Source organism: Ipomoea nil, unplaced genomic scaffold (assembly GCF_001879475.1).
Source record: "Ipomoea nil cultivar Tokyo-kokei standard unplaced genomic scaffold, Asagao_1.1 scaffold0415, whole genome shotgun sequence".
Taxonomy (NCBI): domain Eukaryota; kingdom Viridiplantae; phylum Streptophyta; class Magnoliopsida; order Solanales; family Convolvulaceae; genus Ipomoea; species Ipomoea nil.
Window position 1 is genome coordinate 12,556 of NW_017616843.1, and position 20,137 is coordinate 32,692.

General features: G+C 35.6%; 2 protein-coding genes across 2 annotated transcripts; one reads left to right on the plus strand and one right to left on the minus strand.

Annotated features, from left to right (window-relative positions):
* Positions 1 to 973: 973 nt before the first annotated feature.
* LOC109172154 (vegetative cell wall protein gp1-like) lies at positions 974 to 1,557 on the plus strand. The gene is made up of 2 exons (XM_019321304.1): positions 974 to 1,290; positions 1,413 to 1,557. Exons 1-2 carry the CDS (start codon positions 974 to 976, stop codon positions 1,555 to 1,557), a joined length of 462 nt encoding a protein of 153 aa, XP_019176849.1.
* Positions 1,558 to 9,027: 7,470 nt separating this feature from the next.
* LOC109172235 (transcription factor TCP12-like) lies at positions 9,028 to 11,260 on the minus strand. Its single transcript, XM_019321384.1, has 2 exons — positions 10,169 to 11,260; positions 9,028 to 9,198 (listed from the first exon to the last, which is right to left on the minus strand). The coding sequence occupies exons 1-2, from the start codon at positions 11,013 to 11,015 to the stop codon at positions 9,164 to 9,166; spliced, it is 882 nt and encodes a 293-aa protein (XP_019176929.1). The 5' UTR covers positions 11,016 to 11,260; the 3' UTR covers positions 9,028 to 9,163.
* Between the last annotated feature and the right edge of the window lie 8,877 nt (positions 11,261 to 20,137).

Consider the following 20,137-nt stretch of genomic DNA (forward strand, 5'->3'; position numbering starts at 1 on the left):
GGAAGTCTTTGTGTATTTGTACTAAGAGTGATAGTGCAATCCTTCCAACAGTTGTGGAAGAAGAGTGGAGTAGGCAACATTGGCTGAACCACTATAAAATCTCGTGTCCTCTCTATCTCTTTACTTACGCTTTTCTTTTTGCTCTCATATCTTTCCATTATTATCGTTCCCGAAAGTTTGTCTAATTACGCAAACTCGTGCAAAATATATAAATCAAATCTATCTTATCCGCTGTGCCAAGACACCGAAAGGTGACGTTTAGGGCCTCTAACGAAAAGAGTCTATTCACCCCCCCTCTAGACTCTCATCTCATTCTATCGGGACCAACAGATATAATTAATATAACTAAAACTATATATGAACCAAGAATTAAGCTTTCTTTCTCAAAAAAAAAAAAAAAAAAAAAACTATATGAACCAATAACATTTTGTGTTAACATCAAATTTAGAAATTAGTTCAATTTTCAAGCTTTAATTTGGATATTATGGCTAATGTCTAATCCTATGTGAATGTAAGTCAGTTATATTGAGAAACGTATGTTGAGAATAGAGAAGATTAGAAAATATGTTAATAAATGTAAGAACAAATTGCACTTTTGGTCCTGTGAGTATTAGGGTATTGACAATTTGAGTACGTGACTTTCAAAACTCCCAATTTAAACCTTTAACTATGCAATTTTTGGCACTTTTGGTCCTCCGGGCCAAATTGCCAGCCAATTTTGGCCGGAAAAACATCAATTGGTTCGAATTGTTTTTTGACGAGGGTAAAATTGTCATTTCACTCCCTTCTTCTTCTTCTTCATTCTCCCTTTCTTCTTCGTTCTTCTTCTTCTTCGCTCAGCATAGGAGTCATCCGATAGCAGTCCAATCTAGATAGCAGGCCAAGCACTGTGCATCCTGATCCTTATGGTCATTCGATTCGGCCCCCACCTAGTGGTTTCCCTCCATTTGAGATGCTTCCTCATCCTGAGATTATGGAGCAGAAGCTTGCCACACAACATGCAGAGATGCAAAAACTTGCAAAAGAAAACCATAGGCTTGCTACCACCCCTGCACCGAGTTTCACCGCCGCTCCATCGCCGTATTCCGCAGCGGAGCCACCGACCCCAGTTCCCGCTCCTCTCGTTGCGACTCCATCGCCATCGCCTTCCTCCGCCGCAGAAGCTGAGTCGTCCCCTGTTTCCGTCGCTTCTCCGGTGTCCAGTGCCGCCGCCGCTCCCTCGCCTTCAATCGCCATGCCTCCGCCGTCTCCGTCGTCCACTACCGCCACTGCTATCCTTAACTTCGTTTGGTCTATAATGGTCGACATTATCGTAATCCACATTCAAACCTCCTATGCTAACTTATTAACATACTACCGTAATCCATATCACATCAATAATCAATAATCAATAATTAACAAACTCGGTGCAGGGGATTGAGTAAGAATGTGACTTTGAAGCATTTTCCAGAATCGCCACATTCAAACCTCCACGCCAATGGACACGCGCCGCCTCTCGCCGCCGGAAATCCCCCGGATCCTGTCCGTGTTTTTGGTGAGTGGAGATTGAGTAGCTGATGCCCAGTGCAAGGATGAAGAAGAAGAAGAACGAAGAAGAACGAAGAAGAAGAAGAAAGAAGAAGGGGTGAATGAAGAAGCAGAGTGTGAAATGACAATTTTACCCTCGTCAAAAAACAATTTGAACCAATTTATATTTTTCCGGCCAAAATTGACCGGCAATTTGGCCCGGAGGACCAAAAGTGCCAAAAATTGCATAGTTAAAGGTTTAAATTGGGAGTTTTAAAAGTCACGTACTCAAATTGTCAGTACCCTAATACTCATAGGACCTAAAGTGCAATTTGTTCTAAATGTAATCACAATGATAGATAGATATGTAAGTAAATTAAATAAATTGTAAGAGGTAGGTAGGTGATGGTAATAGTAGATAGATATGCAGATAGGTGATAGGGGGTGGTAGGGAAGATAGATAAGTGAAGTATAAGTTAAGTCTTTAGGTATTGATACTAATGATTATAGGTTAAATTATGTGTGTTTGTATTTGAAAAATTTGAAAACAAGAAAAAAAAATAATTTTCTAATTCTTTTATTAAGTTGGAAAAATGAAAAAATTGTTTTTCAAATGGAGAGTGGACTACTACAGCGTAGATGCTCCTGCTTCCTGCTTTTTCAATTCACTCTTGGTTGCCGATAATCATGGTTTATGTAGCAGCGTGAACCATGGTGTAAAATGACGTTGCTTCATTTTAATTACACTTAAATTTCATTTGAAAATATACATTATTGTATGAGTACTACTTTTTAGTTTTATTTTTCAAACACTAGTTTCATTATAGTAACTCTGAATTATTATTTTAATTACACTTTGTGTTCATTTAACAATATACATTATTGCATGAATTTTTTTTTTCACACACACTAGTTTCATCATAGTAACGCTGGAGTATCATTTCAATTACGTTTTAGGTTCATTTGACAATACATGTTATTGTATGAGCTATGTTTTTTAGTTTCATTTTCCACACACGCTAATTTCATTATAGTAACGTTGAAGTATTATTTTAATTACACTCCAGCCTTCAGGTTCATTTGATAATACATGTTATTGTATGGGCTATGGTTTTTAGTTTTATTTTCGGCATGCGCTACTTTCATTATAGTAACGTTGATCTATCATTTTAATTAGTATACTTCTTCATGTTCTATTGAAGAATACGCAGAATCTAAATGAAGAGCAGCATGATCAAGCCAAAACGTAACCAAGGACTCTTAGGTCTTTATGCTTTCTGTTCTCTTGAATCAGTTGTAACGGCCTAACGGCCTTTGCCGCCCAATTCCCTTTGTATATATACTTGTCTCTTCATTCCAGTACAGCTAATGAAACAGATTCTCCCTTTCTACTCTTGTGTAACTTCTCTACATCCATCGTTTGTTTTTCCGTTATGGTATCAGAGCCACGGCCAGGCAGTTACGCTGCCGCGGTCATTGGCTCCGGTGAGCCTAGTCAAGGAGTCCGGCCGGCAATGTCGAACAACCAGTCTCCAGAGCAAACACCATTCGTAGCCAATCCAGTTCCGCAGAGGAACACCAGTGTTGAAGATATCGAAAATCCACTCTACCTCAATATACACGAGAATCCGAGTGCGATTTTGGTGAATCCGCCTCTATCCGGTAGTGCGAATTACGCATCATGGAGCATCTCCATGCAGGTGGCCCTTGAAGTTAAGAACAAATGGAGCATAGTCGATGGAAGCGTGACGGCGCCGGAGAGAACGCATGTCCAGTACGCCCCGTGGCGGAGATGCAATTTGATCGTTTGTTCGTGGATTCTCAGGTCCATCATCCCGTCAATCGCACAAAGTGTGATGCATATGGACAAAGCCAAAGACATCTGGAACGATCTGCGAAGGCGATTCTCCCAGCGCGACGCACATCGCATTTCTTTTCTGCAAAATGATATCAATAATCTAAAGCAGGGAACTATGTCTGTTAATGATTACTATACTAAGTGCAGGACACTCTGGGAGGAAATGAATTCTCTGAGGCCCCTTCCAGTTTGTAAATGTGAGCCGAAATGCTCCTGTGATTTGCTTGATGAGATCAGAAAAGATCGAGAGATTGACCAGATAATCCGATTCCTCCAAGGACTAAGCGACGACTACAATTCATTGAAGTCTGGAGTTTTCGTGCTCGATCCGCTACCTGAGATGCATAAGGTGTTCGTGATGGCTGAAAAGTTAGAGAGACAGCTAGCCATCACAAATCTGAGCCTCGGCAACTTAGAGGTAACTCATGCTAATTCTGTTCAAGTCGGACAGAGTGACAGAGAGGAAGTTGTTGCTGCCTTCAACTACTCTAATGGAAAGAGGGTGATGAACACGACTGGAAACAACAAAAGCACTGCTAAGTGCACCTTTTGTGGCATGACGGGGCACACTGTCGAGAAGTGTTACAAGAAACATGGCTACCCACCGGGGTGGGTGCCAGGCTTCAAGTCCAAAAACAAACAACAATTTGCAGCAACCACAAGCTCTGAGAACAACCTGACTCCTGAGCAGATTCGAGGCCTTCTGTCTCTTCTCCACAATCAAACGGGGCAGAACCATCCATCCACTACAGCTGCAGCTTCTCTAGTTCCAAGATTCAACCAAGGAAGTTCTGGTAATGAAGGCAAGTATACCACCCTCATGAATGCCAATTCCATTACCTTAACTGCATCTACTTGGATTGTAGATTCTGGCGCGACTGATCATATCGTGTGTTCTCTTGAATTTTTTGATGAGAATCACACCATGAAAGGGGTATTGGTAAATTTGCCTAATGGAGAATGTGCCACTGTTGAACACATTGGCACCATACGGCTCAACGATGATCTTTACTTGAAGGATGCTCTACATATACCTTCATTTAAATTCAACATAATATCTGTCAATAAGTTTCTCCAAAATTCTTCTCACTCTTTGGTTTTTACCTATGGTCAGTGTCTTCTTCGGGAGGACCATGGGAGGACGATTGGCTTTGCTAAAGAAGCAAAGGGGCTGTACCTGCTGAATGATCCTCCAAGAATCAAGACTAATGTTTGTAGTCAATTTGCTTTGCAGTGTAGTGATGTTGAATTGTGGCATAACCGTTTGGGACATTTTCCCGTGAATAAAATGCACTTTCTTGATGGTATTTCAATTCCTAATGCAAAGAATTTAATATGTCATACATGCCATCTTGCCAAACACAGACGATCCCCCTTCCCCTTAAGCAAGACTCTCTCAGCTGCCTGCTTCGATTTAATCCATGTCGATATATGGGGCCCTTTCCAAGTGAGATCAGTGGGAGGGGAAAGATTCTTCTTGACCATTGTTGATGACAGGTCAAGATATACCTGGATTCGGTTGATGAAGAGCAAAGCAGAAACCAGGGAATTAATAAGAAGGTTTCACAGAATGGTGCTCACTCAGTTTGGGGTGAGTATCAAGATCTTACGCAGCGACAACGGTTCAGAGTTCAAGATGGAAGACTTCTTTGATGAGAATGGTATAATTCACCAACGCTCGTGTGTCAATACCCCCCAGCAGAACGCTATTGTAGAACGCAAGCACCAGCATGTGTTGGCTGTTGCTCGGGCTCTCCGTTTTCAAGCTGGTCTCCCTCTCCAGTTTTGGGGGCAGTGCGTGATTCATGCCGTTTATCTAATCAATCGGCTACCATCGGCTGTTCTTAACTGGTCAAGCCCTCACCACAAACTATATGGAAACAGCCCGGATCTCAGAAGTTTAAAGACTTTTGGATGCCTATGCTATGCTGCCACATTATCATCCGCAAGGCATAAGTTGGCACCAAGGAGTAGAAGATGTATATTTGTGGGAATCCCAGCAGGCGTGAAAGGCTATATATTGTATGACCTTCTTGATCAAGCCATCTTCATATCTCGTGATGTTGTTTTCTACGAAAATCAGTTTCCTTTGGCGCAATCTGTGGACTCTGAATCGCAAGTTATGATTCCCTCCTTGCCTAATATTCCTATAACGACAATCGAAGAATTCAACCCTCAAATGGATATTGACATTCGGCTCCAAAGCAATGAAGGGTCATCAGATGATCTCCCCTTACACAATGAAATTGAGGATGAAGTGCAACCTCTGGATTCTGCCCACATTGGCAGTCACTATGATGATAATGAAAACCTGCCAGCAACAGACCCCATCCCTAGTAACACTCCTGAAGATGGTATTGGCAGTTTCAATCCTCCTGATCATGCACAACAGTCTCTAGACTCCACATTGCAGCATAATGTCTCACAACACCCTCGGAGATCCAGTAGACATCGTCAACCCTCTAGCAGACTCCAAGGATATTATTGTGATAATGTGGTCAAAAACAGAACGTCCCCTCACCACTTATCAAAGGTGGTGACTTATGATAACCTTGGACCTTCACATAAAATGCTCTCCGTTGCTGTGACCTCCATCACTGAGCCAAAGAGCTACAAACAGGCTGTGTAACAAGACTGCTGGAAACAAGCTATGAATGCAGAAATTAGTGCTCTTCAAGAGAACCATACTTGGGAACTCACTGAATTGCCACCAGGGAAAGTACCGATTGGGTGTAAGTGGGTATATAAAGTTAAACTTAGAGCGGATGACACGCTTGAAAGATGCAAGGCGATGCTAGTTGCAAAAGGATATACGCAACAACTTGGAATAGACTATCTTGAAACTTTTTCCCCAGTTGCAAGGCTGACCACAATACGATTGTTCATGAGCATTGCTGTTTCCAGATCATGGCACATTCACCAAATGGATATCAACAATGCGTTCTTACACGAGGACCTTAATGAGGAAGTATACATGACCATGCCACCTGGTTTTGAGAGTGAGAAACCCAATCAAGTTTGCAAACTTCTAAGGTCCTTGTACGGGTTAAAACAGGCAAGCCGGCAATGGAACGCCAAACTTAGCACTGCTTTGGTTCATGAGGGATTCAAACAGTCCACCTCCGATCCATCTTTATTCACCAAGGGTGATAGTAAGGATAACTTCATTGCTCTCCTTGTTTACGTTGACGATATCCTTGTTGCAAGTGCAAACATGGAGCTCATTCACAGTCTCAAAAGGTTTCTGGACACTGTTTTTAAAATAAAAGATTTGGGACCATTGGGCTATTTTTTGGGAATAGAGGCTCACAGGAACTCTGATGGTTTAAGCCTAAATCAACGAAAGTATGCCCTCGAAATTTTAGATGAAGCCGGATTCCTGGACAGCAAGCCAACAAATACACCAATGGTTCAAGGATTGAAATTGGTTCATAATGAGGGTGTGCCTATCACTGATGCTAGCATGTACAGGAGGTTAGTTGGGAGATTACTATATCTCACCGCAACTAGACCCGACATCACCTTCGCTGTCCAACAATTGAGCCAACATGTGGATGCTCCTACGAACACACATCTATCTGCTGCCTATAGAGTGCTCCGATACATCAAGAACTCACCAGGGCAGGGGCTGTTCTATCCTACAAAATCTGACTTACAGCTCAAAGCATTTTCGGATTCCGATTGGGCTGCATGCACTGAAACACATAGATCCATTACTGGATACTGCATATTTTTTGGTGATTCTCTCATTTCATGGCGTTCGAAGAAGCAACCGACTGTCTCCCGGTCTAGTTCTGAAGCGGAATATCGAGCTCCGGCAGCCACTGTCTGCGAAATTCAATGGTTGACATACCTGCTTCATGATCTGAAGGTCCCCACAACCAAGCCAGCAACCATCTTCTGCGATAACAAATCGGCGGTGGCCATTGCAGAAAACCATGTATTCCACGAACGCACAAAACATATCGACATTGATTGTCATGTCGTTAGAGAAAAATTCACCCAAGGCTTAATAAAGCTCCTGTTTGTCACCTCTGAAAATCAGCTTGCCGACGGATTCACAAAACCCCTTCCTGCTTCACTGTTCAATCGTTTCAAATCTAAGCTGGGTACACATGACTCATATGCCCCAGCTTATGGGGGGGGGGGGGGGGGTATTGAAGAATACGCAGAATCTAAATGAAGAGCAGCATGATCAAGCCAAAACGTAACCAAGGACTCTTAGGTCTTTATGCTTTCTGTTCTCTTGAATCAGTTGTAACGGCCTAACGGCCTTTGCCGCCCAATTCCCTTTGTATATATACTTGTCTCTTCATTCCAGTACAGCTAATGAAACAGATTCTCCCTTTCTACTCTTGTGTAACTTCTCTACATCCATCGTTTGTTTTTCCGTTATGTTCATTTGACAATATACATTATTGCATGAACTTTTTTTTTTTTTTTTTAATTTCATTTTTCACATACATTAGTTTCATCGTAGTAACGCTGAAGTATCATTTTAATTACGTAAATATATATTGTTAGTATTGTTTCAATAAGTATATATTTGATTTGATGGTACCATATTTAACTAAGGAAATTATGAATAAGGTTTGCATTTATTGGAAAGAGTTTGGCTTACGATGACTAATGCAACTTAATTAATTAAGTTTAGAGTTCTTTAAAAGTAAAATGAACGTGTTAGGTATTATGTCTCTTCTCTATTTATAATGTATTATTATTGTATATATATGTGCCCTTGATTATTACATCACCAATGGTAGGAATTTAGCGAGGCAACTTTTAGCGACGAACTTAACCCGTCGCTATACGATTTAGCGATGAAAAATTGTGTCGCTATTTTCGCGTCTTTTTTTTTTTTTTAGTGTGTTTTTCATTTACCTCCTATGACCATCGTATCCTTACGAATGTTAGTGGGTGACTTTTATATGAGAAGAAATTGGTTGACCTTGAGATTGACTTTTTAGAAGAGTCTTTTTTTTTTCTGAAAATCTTTTTAGAAGAGTCTAATTATATTAATTTGTAGAATAATGTCACTATTGAAAGAGATATACATGTGTGTTTTGCAATCTCTAATTTTGTAAAGACTAATTAGTTAAGATTTCAATATCACTTTAGTGTATTCTTGATATATTAATTCACCAGGTCTTGCAAAATCTTATCATTTTTAATGTCAATTCTCCCCCCCCCCCCTCCCCCTCCCCCTAGAAATTTGCTCATTCAGAACCATAATAATAATAATAATAATAATAATAATAATAATAATAATAATAATAATAATAATAATAATAATAATAATAATGTTGTTTTCATTTTTCATTTTTCATTAAAAACAAAGATAGTGGGAAAATATATTATTTGAAATTGTAGAATAAAGTAGAAAGATATGAACAATCTATGGTAATCATTGTAAATGCCTTTGTTTTTTTTTTTGTTTTTGTTTTGTTTAGTTTTTTCTTTTCTTTTAAATTTGCACCATTGATAGTATTATGTTGGGCAAGATTTGAGAATAAGAATAGTAGACTGAAGCAGATATGTCTTTAATGTGGTTATCATCAATTCAACAATTAATAGATATATAACTTATTAAAAGGAAAAAAAAGGAGGAGAAGAAACTGAATTTGTGACCTTTCATTTAGGAGAACCATTTTGTGTCACTAGACGGTCATTGGCAAGACTGAATTAAATTAAAATACAAAGAAAAAAATCCCAAACTAAAAAAATTCACTTACATTATTAGTTAATTACCATCCTCTAACCACGTAGCCTTCTTCTAGAAATTGAAGAAAGGGGTTGCCCTCATAGATCTCCCTTGTTGCAGGCTTCCCAAAGTTCTGCACAAAATTGAAAGTCACCAAATTGTTTCTGCTAATTCTTTTTATTTATTTATTTATTTTTATAAAAAAAAACCCTTAAAATTGATCGTATAATTCATAAAATGACATAAAATATACTCCATAATAATGTTGTAGATCAATTAAAAAGCAATAAAAATGATAGCTATAAATTTTCCAATGTTGAAAATGGCTTAAAAGTGTAATATATAAATCTCTAATTGTGAGAAATTTATTAAAAATATCTATAATTTTTTTTTCTTTGATTGAGTTATATTGTAGGGTAATGCTACACCCAAACTAAATTTATATTATCTTTTATATCAAAATTCACACGACTTCATATGTTTTTATTGAATTAAATGGATTTGGTTGATTTAGGGTAATCCATTTATTTGAAATATAATGACACATATCACAATTTCTATCAAATGAATACTGTTTAATTTAGACATACCATTTTTTTTTTTTTGAAATTCTATTGTGGCATGTTATTATTAATTGATTTTAAAATAATTCTTTCTAAATAGATTAATAACAATAGGTCTTGTCCAAATGAGAGGTCACAAGTTTGAATTAGGGCCATTGACTCTTTCTGCTTCAGTAGATTGGGAAACTATATATGAATAGATACTACATTATAATAGAGACAATAGTACTCACAAAAAAAAATATTTGATGCATAATGTTGTATAGATGCTAAAAACGTATGGTGCATCAACGAGTACCTTGTGATTTGATGACATCAGTATTATCATTTCACTTGAAAAGTCATAGGTTTGAGTCCCAACCCAGTTTGAAACAGATACTATAGATAGGTATATTAATTGTTTTTTTTTTATATATAAGTTTGGAACAATTACTATAGATAGGTATATTAATTGATATTTTTTTTTTCTATATAACAAGAGTTTTTTTTTTTTGAAACAAAAAAAAAAAAAAAAAGAGTTAGAATTAATATAATTATTACCTGGTGGGAAATCCCTGAAAGGAGAAAGCTGGTTATTAACATGAATATGAAAGTGAGAGGAGAGCAGTTCCACCTCCAGGTCGTCGTCTTGTAGTTCTTGCGAAAAGATTCCGCCATTATTTTGCTGGTAGGTCCCTGAAAGCTGCTTATTTACACGACTACCCATCTGGGACTGGGAGGAGAGTTCTTGTTGTTCTTCTTCTTCTTCCAATTTCTTCTTCATCATCGTTCTCTCTCTAGCTCTCTCTCTTGCCTTTTTCCTGGACTCCTTGGTGAGGGCCAGGAATGCGGCTCGGATACGAGGCGCCCTCGCCCTCTTCTTCTTCTCCTTCTTTTCATCACAATGCGCTTCGCATTCAGAAGAAGGGCTGAGGCCGAGGCTAGCGGCGAGGTCTCTAATGGCGGAACTGGACTTGGTTAGGAGCCAATCCACCGTCTTGCTCGCCTTGTCGAACCCCAAAGTGTCTTGGAGATCGAAGAACTCGCGAGCCACGTCCAGGGATAGCCGCATCCGGCGGTCTCGAGGGCCGTGCGCGGTGGTGATCTTGCTGTGCCGGTCTTTCTTGCTGCAGCTGGGAGCCCTCTTCTTGTTGGGGCCTCCATTTTCGTCGTTTTTGTAGGGGGGGTCTGCGTTAATGGTGATCTGGGCTTTCTTGCTCTCCTCATCCTCCTCCATAATCAACGGCTGTGATTGCTGCTGTTGGAGGATGAGGGCTTGCAGGAGGAGCAGTTCGTCTTCATAGTGGATAGGGGAAGAGGGAATGTGGTATAGAGAAGATGAGGATGGGGATAATATGGGGCTGTTGTAATAATTATTGAAGGAATTGTTGCTTGAGGGGTGCTGCATTTTAATTTGTAGTAAATAATTTATGCTCTAATATATATATATATACAGATACATACAGAGGGAGAAAGAGAGAGAGTTAAGTGTTAGATCAGATCAGACCCTTCTTCATCTTCTTTGGAATAATCATCTTGAGTTCATGGCTAGCTGCACCAAGAGATCAGCCATGGTGCTCTTGAGTTTCTCTAATTTTCTTTGAAAGAAAGTATTGGGGTACCTGGTGGGTGGGTGAGGGTGGGGTGGGGTGGAATTTGGGAGGGGAGCAATGGGTGACCTATCGGAAAATAAGGACTAAATTTAAGAGTATGCTCGGGATAAGGATTTGAGCAGTCCACTACTCCAATCATGTACTATACACAAAATGGGGGATAACCCCAACCAAGATACAAACTTGTAACTATAAGATCACGAATTCAAATTCTAACCTTCTTGGTTTGAGTCAACTAGTTATACACAATCTAGACTGATTTACTTTCTTGTGGTTTTTTACGGATTAGGTCACAATGCGGGATTTACCAGTGCAGAGTTCACACCTTCGATCGTATAGTGATTGCGTGTTCCCTCGTGACCAAAAAAAGGTGTTTAAATGAATTGGTGTTGGATGTTGTTAATACACTTATAAGATTAGAAAATTGATATATTTAATCTCTTTATTTCTTTAAAATAAAAATAGAAAGAAAGAGACATGAATCCTTTCCCTTTATTAGTTCAAGCTTTACTTGGATGAGTTACTGCTTTACTACTTATAAAGCAAAAGTTAGGGCTATATGTAGCTTCTCTCTATCAAGGGTTTTGTGTGGAGCCTTTGGTGACAGAAAGGAAAACCTAAAAGAAAGCAAATTAAGTGAGGAAAAAAGGAAGCCATCCATCTATTCACCTACTATTATCTTAACCTAGCTCAACTAGTCTAGGTTCCAAAGATGATGAGGTTCAGTCTACGGTTGAGCCGAGAGCGACACATCTTATCTTATCTTAATTTAAATTGTACTGTGAAGAATACATTACATCGCACTTTGCACAAAATTGTTATGAACTATTCTGTAATTTTATTGACCTATATCAATAGAATTATATTATTAATGCCAATGTTTGAAAATTAATATTGTATATTATATTACAAATTACAAAAAAAAAAATTACTTCAAAATTAAAATCTAATAAATTTTTAAAAAGAGTGGTGTTAAAATGTTAAACAAAACGATTTTAATTAATTCTATATATGAAAGTAATTTGATAATTAGAATGGACAATAGAATAGTAGAAATAATGGATAAAACTATAGGGAGCTGAAGAGGCAGCAAATATAGAGTGTCGTTTTCACTCAAAAGAGAAAACACTTTACAAAAACGTGACCATAACCTAATTAATTGCTCTCTATATGCTTCCATGTCTCATGATATTGGTGAGGATGTGTTCACTTTCTTTTGGGGGCCCTAAAACAACTTTAAAGCTATAATTAAATTGATTTTATTTATAAAACAAGTTATATAGTGGCGGACAAATTGTTCGACGAAATAGTCTCATAAGGGATTATGGCTCTTGATACCATGTGAGGAAAGAAACTGTACCTTTATTGATGTAAAGTATGAGCTATATATAGTACATAGAGGAGAGTAAAGAGAAGGAAGTTGCAACAACTACTCTATTCTACAGAACATAAATATAACAAATAATAACTGAATTAAATACTAGCCACACATAGGCTTAACACTCATCATGGTAAATTTTATAATGATGTGTATTATAAGAGCAACTATAGAATATATTATTTTTTTTATTTTTTATTTTTTGTGGATTTTCTCAGTTTTTTAGAATAGGTGGAGGACTGAGATGAGAGGAAATAGAAGAAAAAAATTACTGCAAATGAGAGTTTTTTGTGAGACTCACTCTCTAGGAAAAAAGCTGTGTGCATTGCTTGCATCAGGCACACCTGGAGCGTCTAGTAGGCCTGCACACTACACGTGCCTGTTGAGCTCGTAAAATTTCAATTTTTTTGTTTTGTTTTGTTTTGTTTTGTTTTTTTTTTGTTTTGTTTTTTTTTTTTTTTGTTTTTTGAAACATGTACCATTCACCAGTTTATCACCAATATCGTTTGAGAAATTGATTCTTTCCCCTAACAGATCGTTCTATTTCCATTCCAAACGATAGCGGCAACCGAACTGCTAGGCACTAGCCATGTATTTTCAAGATTTTTTTTTATTTGTTTGGACTTTGGGGATAGTAAGTTAGTAGGACTCTTATGGTTTGGTATGGTTTTAAAGTTTGCGCTTATACTTTTGGTAGAGGGTCATTTATTTACAAGAAGGGGGCCACAAATCGATCCTGGTGCACTCTCACAAATAATAACCACGAATTTTCCTCGTAACCCTAAAAAAAGTCATATAATGCTTTGTACATTATATATATATATATATATATATATATATATATATATATATATATATATATATATATATATATATATATATATATATATACACACAGACTTCTGCTCAAATGTGGCTGCGCCTTAACGTAAGATCGGTGCGGCCGCTTAAAAATGCACCGATAGTGTTAGGAAAATGCACAACAATGAAATGCACAAATACATCACAAAACGTACAACACACCAAAAAAATGCACCATACCTCCCCACACCTAATTGTGCATTTCCGAACACTGTGTGGTGCTTTTATGCATACCTAATGGTGCGTTTTTTGGTGATGCATACCTAATGGTGCATTTTTTGTTGTTGTGAATTTCTTAACACTGTTGGTGCATATTTGCATAACTATTAATGCGGCCCACTGATCGCACGTTAAGGCGCGGCCGCACCTGAACTAAGGTCTATCTACATATTATATATAGATAGACATTAGTTGGCTCAAGATACCGGAATGAGAGAAGTGGATATTGAAACCGATTCACAATTAGTTTATTTTGCTTTACGTTCGAATTCTTTTACATATGCTTTTGGTTTTATTATTGATGACATTAACGAAGTTGCATCCATGATTAATTAAGGATATGATATAGACTTCTGTTTTGTTAAGCGATCTGCGAACCACGCCGCCCACATTGTTGCTCGGGAGGCTGTTTCTTTGTCAGGTTGCGTGGAGTGGTTTGATGATCCTCCTCATTTCCTTGTTGATTGCCTTTTATGTGATATAATGAATTAAGTTCTTCTTCTCAAAAAACACACACACACACTTTAAATTATTTTATCAAATTAATTATGTTTTAAATATTTTGTTATGAATATTTTTATAAAATTTTGATGCGTTTTATTTTTCACCCCTATCCAACAATATTTATACCTATATTTCTTGGGTATTTTTTTTCTTCAAATTATCTATTTTGTTTTCATGTTTCGCCCCCACTTGAAAAAATTTATAGACCCGTCCCTGCTTCTTCGCCCCCGCTCAGCAGAATTCCTGGCTCCGTCCCTGCTTGTCATTATTTTACTGGACATTAAATTTAACTAATTACTTAATAAATCCATCAAAATAAATAATTTTAATTTATTTTTAAATCTAGAATGGCTAATATGAAATGATAACTGTAAGAGTAATAAGCAATTTCTGGCGATAAAAAGATGAAATCACCCATCCCAAGCGTCCCACATCATGCCCTGACCGTTTGTACTTAAGAGGGAGAGTAATAGGCAATTTCCTTTCAATATATACATAATAAAATTTACCTATTACTAAGTAAATGGATTAATCAACCAGGTAAATGAAATCTAAATCATGAATTTTGAATTTGTTAATTTAAGAGTTAATTTCATTTTTTGATCATAGATTTATATGTGACAATCTACTTATAGTTTTTTTTTTTTTTTTTTTTTTTTTTTTTTTTTTAATCAGAACATCCTTATTTGATCCTAGTATTATTTTGACATGACCATTTTTGGTCCTTTGTCAACAAAATTGTTGAAATATCGTTAAATACAAAGACATTTAAATATTTTTTTTAATATAAAGTAGGTTGCCCCACTATGTTTTTTATATTTATTTTTTTGAAAAAATTCATAATTGAAGACTAAAATGCCCTTGTATTTAACGACATTTCAACTGTTTTATTAATAGAGGACCAAAAATGGTCATGTCATAATAATACTAGGACCAAAAGTGGATGTTCTGATAACAAAAACACTAAAAATGGACTGTCACCTATAAATTTAAGACAAAAATAGAATTAACTCTTAATTTAATTTCTATTATATTAGATGTTGATGAGAATATACCTCTCTTGAGAAGATGGGACACACTCAATTTACAGGTGTTGGCTCATAAATATCAACCTAGTATGTATGTATATATGGTAGCTTCTTATCTTATTATATGTGTGAAGAAATTGCATGCATGTCCTCCTATTGTAAAGTTTGTGGCAGGTAAAATAAACTGCCTCAAGCTATCTAAGCAGACTGATAAGCTAGAAAATTTCTTAAGGTTTGCCCCTATCTCTCTCCAGGGGCAATATGTCTTATTTGAAATCATTAAGCATTTAGTCAAGAAAGGATTCCAATGTGGGTACTGTACTTGTAGCATGAGTGTTCACAGGACATCCCTAGATAGCTAGCACCCTCAAACCCTAACCAATGGCCCTCTCTTGCCATAGTACCATAGCTACTATTGCATGTACTCACTTAACCCCGCCCAATTTTGTGTTGGATTTGGTTCAGGAGACTTGAGTGAAGTTATTTATAATTTAATTTTTTTATAATATTAAGTTTAGAATTGGTATGTGAATTTTATATATTTAAAAACTACATTAAAAGTATTATTAGATACAATTGTTTTAAAGAAAACAAACAAAGAAGAAAGAGATGGTTTGACCAATGAGTAATAAATACCACAAATAAAATGGGACATATAGGGTAATTGCTAGCTATTATTATTATTATTATTATTATTATTATTATTATTATTATTATTATTATTATTATTACTACTTTGATACACCAGGTTTCTCGCTTAAACTAGACTCATCTTGAGTTCCTAGAACTTCTGCCTAAAAATCACTAGAGGATTGGAGGTAAGTCACGAATGGCACAAACAGTCTCCCCGTTAATCCTTATCTATCCATCTCTACATGCACTTTCGATAATGCCCAATCTCCAATCTTGGAAATGCAAGCATCCAAACTCTAGCTTGGAGAGCACTAAATTGCTAGCCATATTATTATTAGTATTATTTTAATTTTTTTCATTACCGAATTGCTAGCTAGTAGCTATTATTACTACTTTAGTTGGGGGCTCAGAGTGCACACCCTCTTGAAAATTGGCAAATGGTCCTTGTTTCCCACTATTTTTCAAAGGATATTTTCCCATCTCTTTCTCTCTCTCTGTCTCTATCACTCTCAATGCCATTTTTTTTTTCTTTTCCATATATGCATGCCGCCTATACATATAGAGCTGTATACAGCAGGATGACCACCCCCCACCCCACCCCCACCCCCGACACCATTCTAAAAGTCCAGTGCATTGGGAGGGAAGGGAAGGGCCTGTCCTAGTTCAAATATAGACTGCGACTGACTGCCATTTTCACGAGGACCACTTGAATTGGTAAGGTGAGCTGGAGCTTCTTCAGTCGTTACTTTCCCAAGGATATTCACCCTCAATTCTACTCTTCTCCACAAATCTCATGCATTCACCAACCATGCTCATTTCGCGGATTCTTTTTAAATGACTTCCACTAATATATATATATATATATATATATATATATATATATATATATATATATATATATATATATATATATATATATATATATATATATATATATATAGGTTCATGTGAGAACAGGTCTTCCCGTGCGGTCAGTGCGGCATACACCATTAGCTATGCATAAATGCACTTCGAGAAAACACCAGAATGAAATGCCAAAAAATGCACTACACAAAAAAAATACACCATACATAATGGTGTACTTTCGAACACTAATGCATTTATGCATACTTAATGGTGTATGCCGTACTGACCACACGAGAAGACATGTTCTCATAAGAACCTGACCATATATATATATATATATATATATATATATATATATATATATATATATATATATATATATATATTCAAATACAAACCGCCCTTAAAATAAGGTCGTTAGATTTTGGAATTGGATGGCTATATATATACGGCCAAGTTCCAGAGTGGTCATGTCTTAACGTGCTCTCAAGCCACACCATTAGATATGCAAACACGTACCAATAGTATTAGAAAACGCACAACAAAAAATGTACTAATTCACCAAAAAGCGCACCATTAGGTACCCATCAACACAAAATGCACTATTAGGTATTCATAAGTGCACCACCCAGTGTTCGGAAATGCACAATTTGGTGTGGGAAGATAATTTTTTTTTTTTTTTTTTTTTTGGGTATGTGGTGTGTTTTGTGGTGCATGGGTGTATTTCATTGTTGTACATTTCTAATACTATTGGTGCGTTTTTACATACCTAATGGTGCGGCCGCACCGACGACACGTTAAGGCATGACCACATTTAATTTAAACTGATATATATATATATATATATATATATATATATATATATATATATATATATATATATATATATATATATATATATATATATATATACTAATAAGAGCCCAAGAGAGTTAGGCCTATAATGGGTAGAAAAAATGGCGGTCAATTTTGTTAATTAAATGAATGGTTCAGATTGATCAGATTTTAATTTTTTCTTGAGATTTCCTAATTTATCCTTAATGAATATGATTATCCGTTAACTTTTCTGTTAAATATTATCTTTTTCGTTAGTTTCTGTTAGTTCACCGTTAACTTACTCATTGATTTCAATAAGAAGAAAGGTCTTAAGTTCGAATCTCATCTCAATCAAAGTTGGCATAATTAGTACTCTATTTAGAATTATGTGTTTACAATGCCTTTATTCAAAAAAAAATTATTCATTATCAATAAATTAAATAAGAGTTATTTAATTGAGATGTCTTTATTAAGAGTTATTCAAAAAAAATTTCATTAGTTATATTGTCTTTATTTTTTTTTCAGTGGTTTGGAACAAATTGTTGCTTCAAACTGTTGAATAACCAAAACACTTTCTTTAGCATTTTGATCTTTGGGTTACATCATATTTTTCAATCGTCCAATATCTTTGGGTTACATTATAATTAAAAATTTTAAATTTTTACTACATCTAAATTCCTTAAATTAGGAATTTCTTTATCCATAATAATTTATTCAACAATAATGGTTGAACTAAATGAACACTGAGCAAAACACCTAAAGGACTGGTACCGTTGATTTATTCATTGATCTTGTATATACGTGCATTCATTAAATATATTAGAACCCTTTGCAACAAAAATACTTGGTTACTATTTAAAATTTTTTTAGTAACAATTATAATGAATCTCCTATATTACATTGTATTCATATACTATGAATTACATATTTAAATAAACAAATTAAACATTAAATTACTTATGTTGAACTTCTCATATATAATCTTGCATTGATATACTCTCAAATATTTATTTAATTATAAACATTGGGTAGAAAAAATGACCGTCAAATTATTAAATCAAATGAATAGTTCAGATTTTAATTTTTCTTTGAGATTTCCTAATTTATCCTTAATTATATGATTATCCGATCCGTTAACTTTTCCATTAAGTATCGTTAATTCACCGTTAGTCTGATTTTAATATTAAAGTCTAATATAGAATTATAACTACAACATTAATCTAATTCTAATATTAAAGTCTTAATAGAACTGTAACCACAAATCCTACTGCCGGAATCTCCTCAAACAATATTAGTATATATTTAATATTTTATGCTTTAATTTTTATTTGTTCTCCCTTATGTCCCGTATTTGATTTCAACCATACCCATACAATTATTTTATTGACAATTATAATCAATCTTGACTATATTATCTTGCATTTGTAAACTTAGAATTACCAATTTGAATATGCAAATTCAACATTCAATTATTTATACATGAACAAGTCCAATATAATCTTGCCTTGATATACTTTAAAATACTTATTTAAGAAAAACATTGGGCATTATCCAATCGCACAATGCGCGTAAAAAACTAGTATGTATATATATATATATATATATATATATATATATATATATATATATATATATAATAATTGTGTTTAAATGAGAACTATGCTTAAAGTGAGGCGACCTTGAGAACTACATGAGTGCACACAATCAGCTCTATGAATATACACTAACTACTCAAGTTCGGTATCTACCATCATTCAAGCATGCTTGAGAATAGTTAGTGTGCATTATTCATGTAATAAAATGTGTGCAATCTTGCAGTTGCTTGCACAGTCTCATGCTAAGTATCCTCCTTGTTTAACGTGTTAATGTTCATAATTTGCTAAGTAAATACCTCGTATACTACTTGGTAGAAAATGTCTTGATACCTTCTTAAAATAAAACCTTTTTGGTTAATATCTTTCTCTACTTTATAAGCTTTACAACTTATCAATTCAACCTCTACTGCTAGGAAATCCATACTACTTGGTTGAACTTCCCATGTTTATAGCCCTATGATGTTTGGTCTTTTGATGTTTACAAACTTTTGACTTTACAATTTTACAAATGAAATTTTGAGAGACTTTATATTCTAACCTTAATTATATATTTAAAAATTATAAGAAAATGCTAATAGAAATAAGCAAAGCAGAAAGAGTTGGTGTGACTAATGAATAATAAATAGGATAGATAAAATGAGACAATGTAATATATATAAACAACTATAAACATTCATGGGTTATACAAAATACAACCTAATTTACAAATAGTTTACTATGCACCAAAACAACAAATGAGTTATGATAAAATACAACCTAATTCTAAATTTATCATTTTGTTGTGATGGAGCAATGTGTTATTTGTACTGAGTAAGTTCTTTATAACACAGAATTTTGGGATAACTTGGGTTCGATTCTCATAAGCGATGATTCTTTCCAGACCAGCTTACAGCCTCTAAGAGCCACCACTTCGTGATTTACACCTAAGAAATAACCCATGTTTTTTATTTTTGTTGTGATGGAGCAGTGTGTTACTGCTCTATTGAAGAATGATGCACGAAATATTTTGGAAGTATTTGAGGATATAGCGGCACAGT

Coding starts and splice junctions, on each gene's coding strand:
- LOC109172154 (XM_019321304.1), top strand. CDS start 974: ATGGAGCAGAAGCTTGCCACACAACATGCAGAGATGCAAAAACTTGCA. Junction 1,291..1,412: donor GCTATCCTTAACTTCGTTTG/GTCTATAATGGT, acceptor AACTCGGTGCAG/GGGATTGAGTAAGAATGTGA.
- LOC109172235 (XM_019321384.1), bottom strand. CDS start 11,015: ATGCAGCACCCCTCAAGCAACAATTCCTTCAATAATTATTACAACAGC. Junction 9,199..10,168: donor TTTCAGGGATTTCCCACCAG/GTAATAATTATA, acceptor AATTTTGTGCAG/AACTTTGGGAAGCCTGCAAC.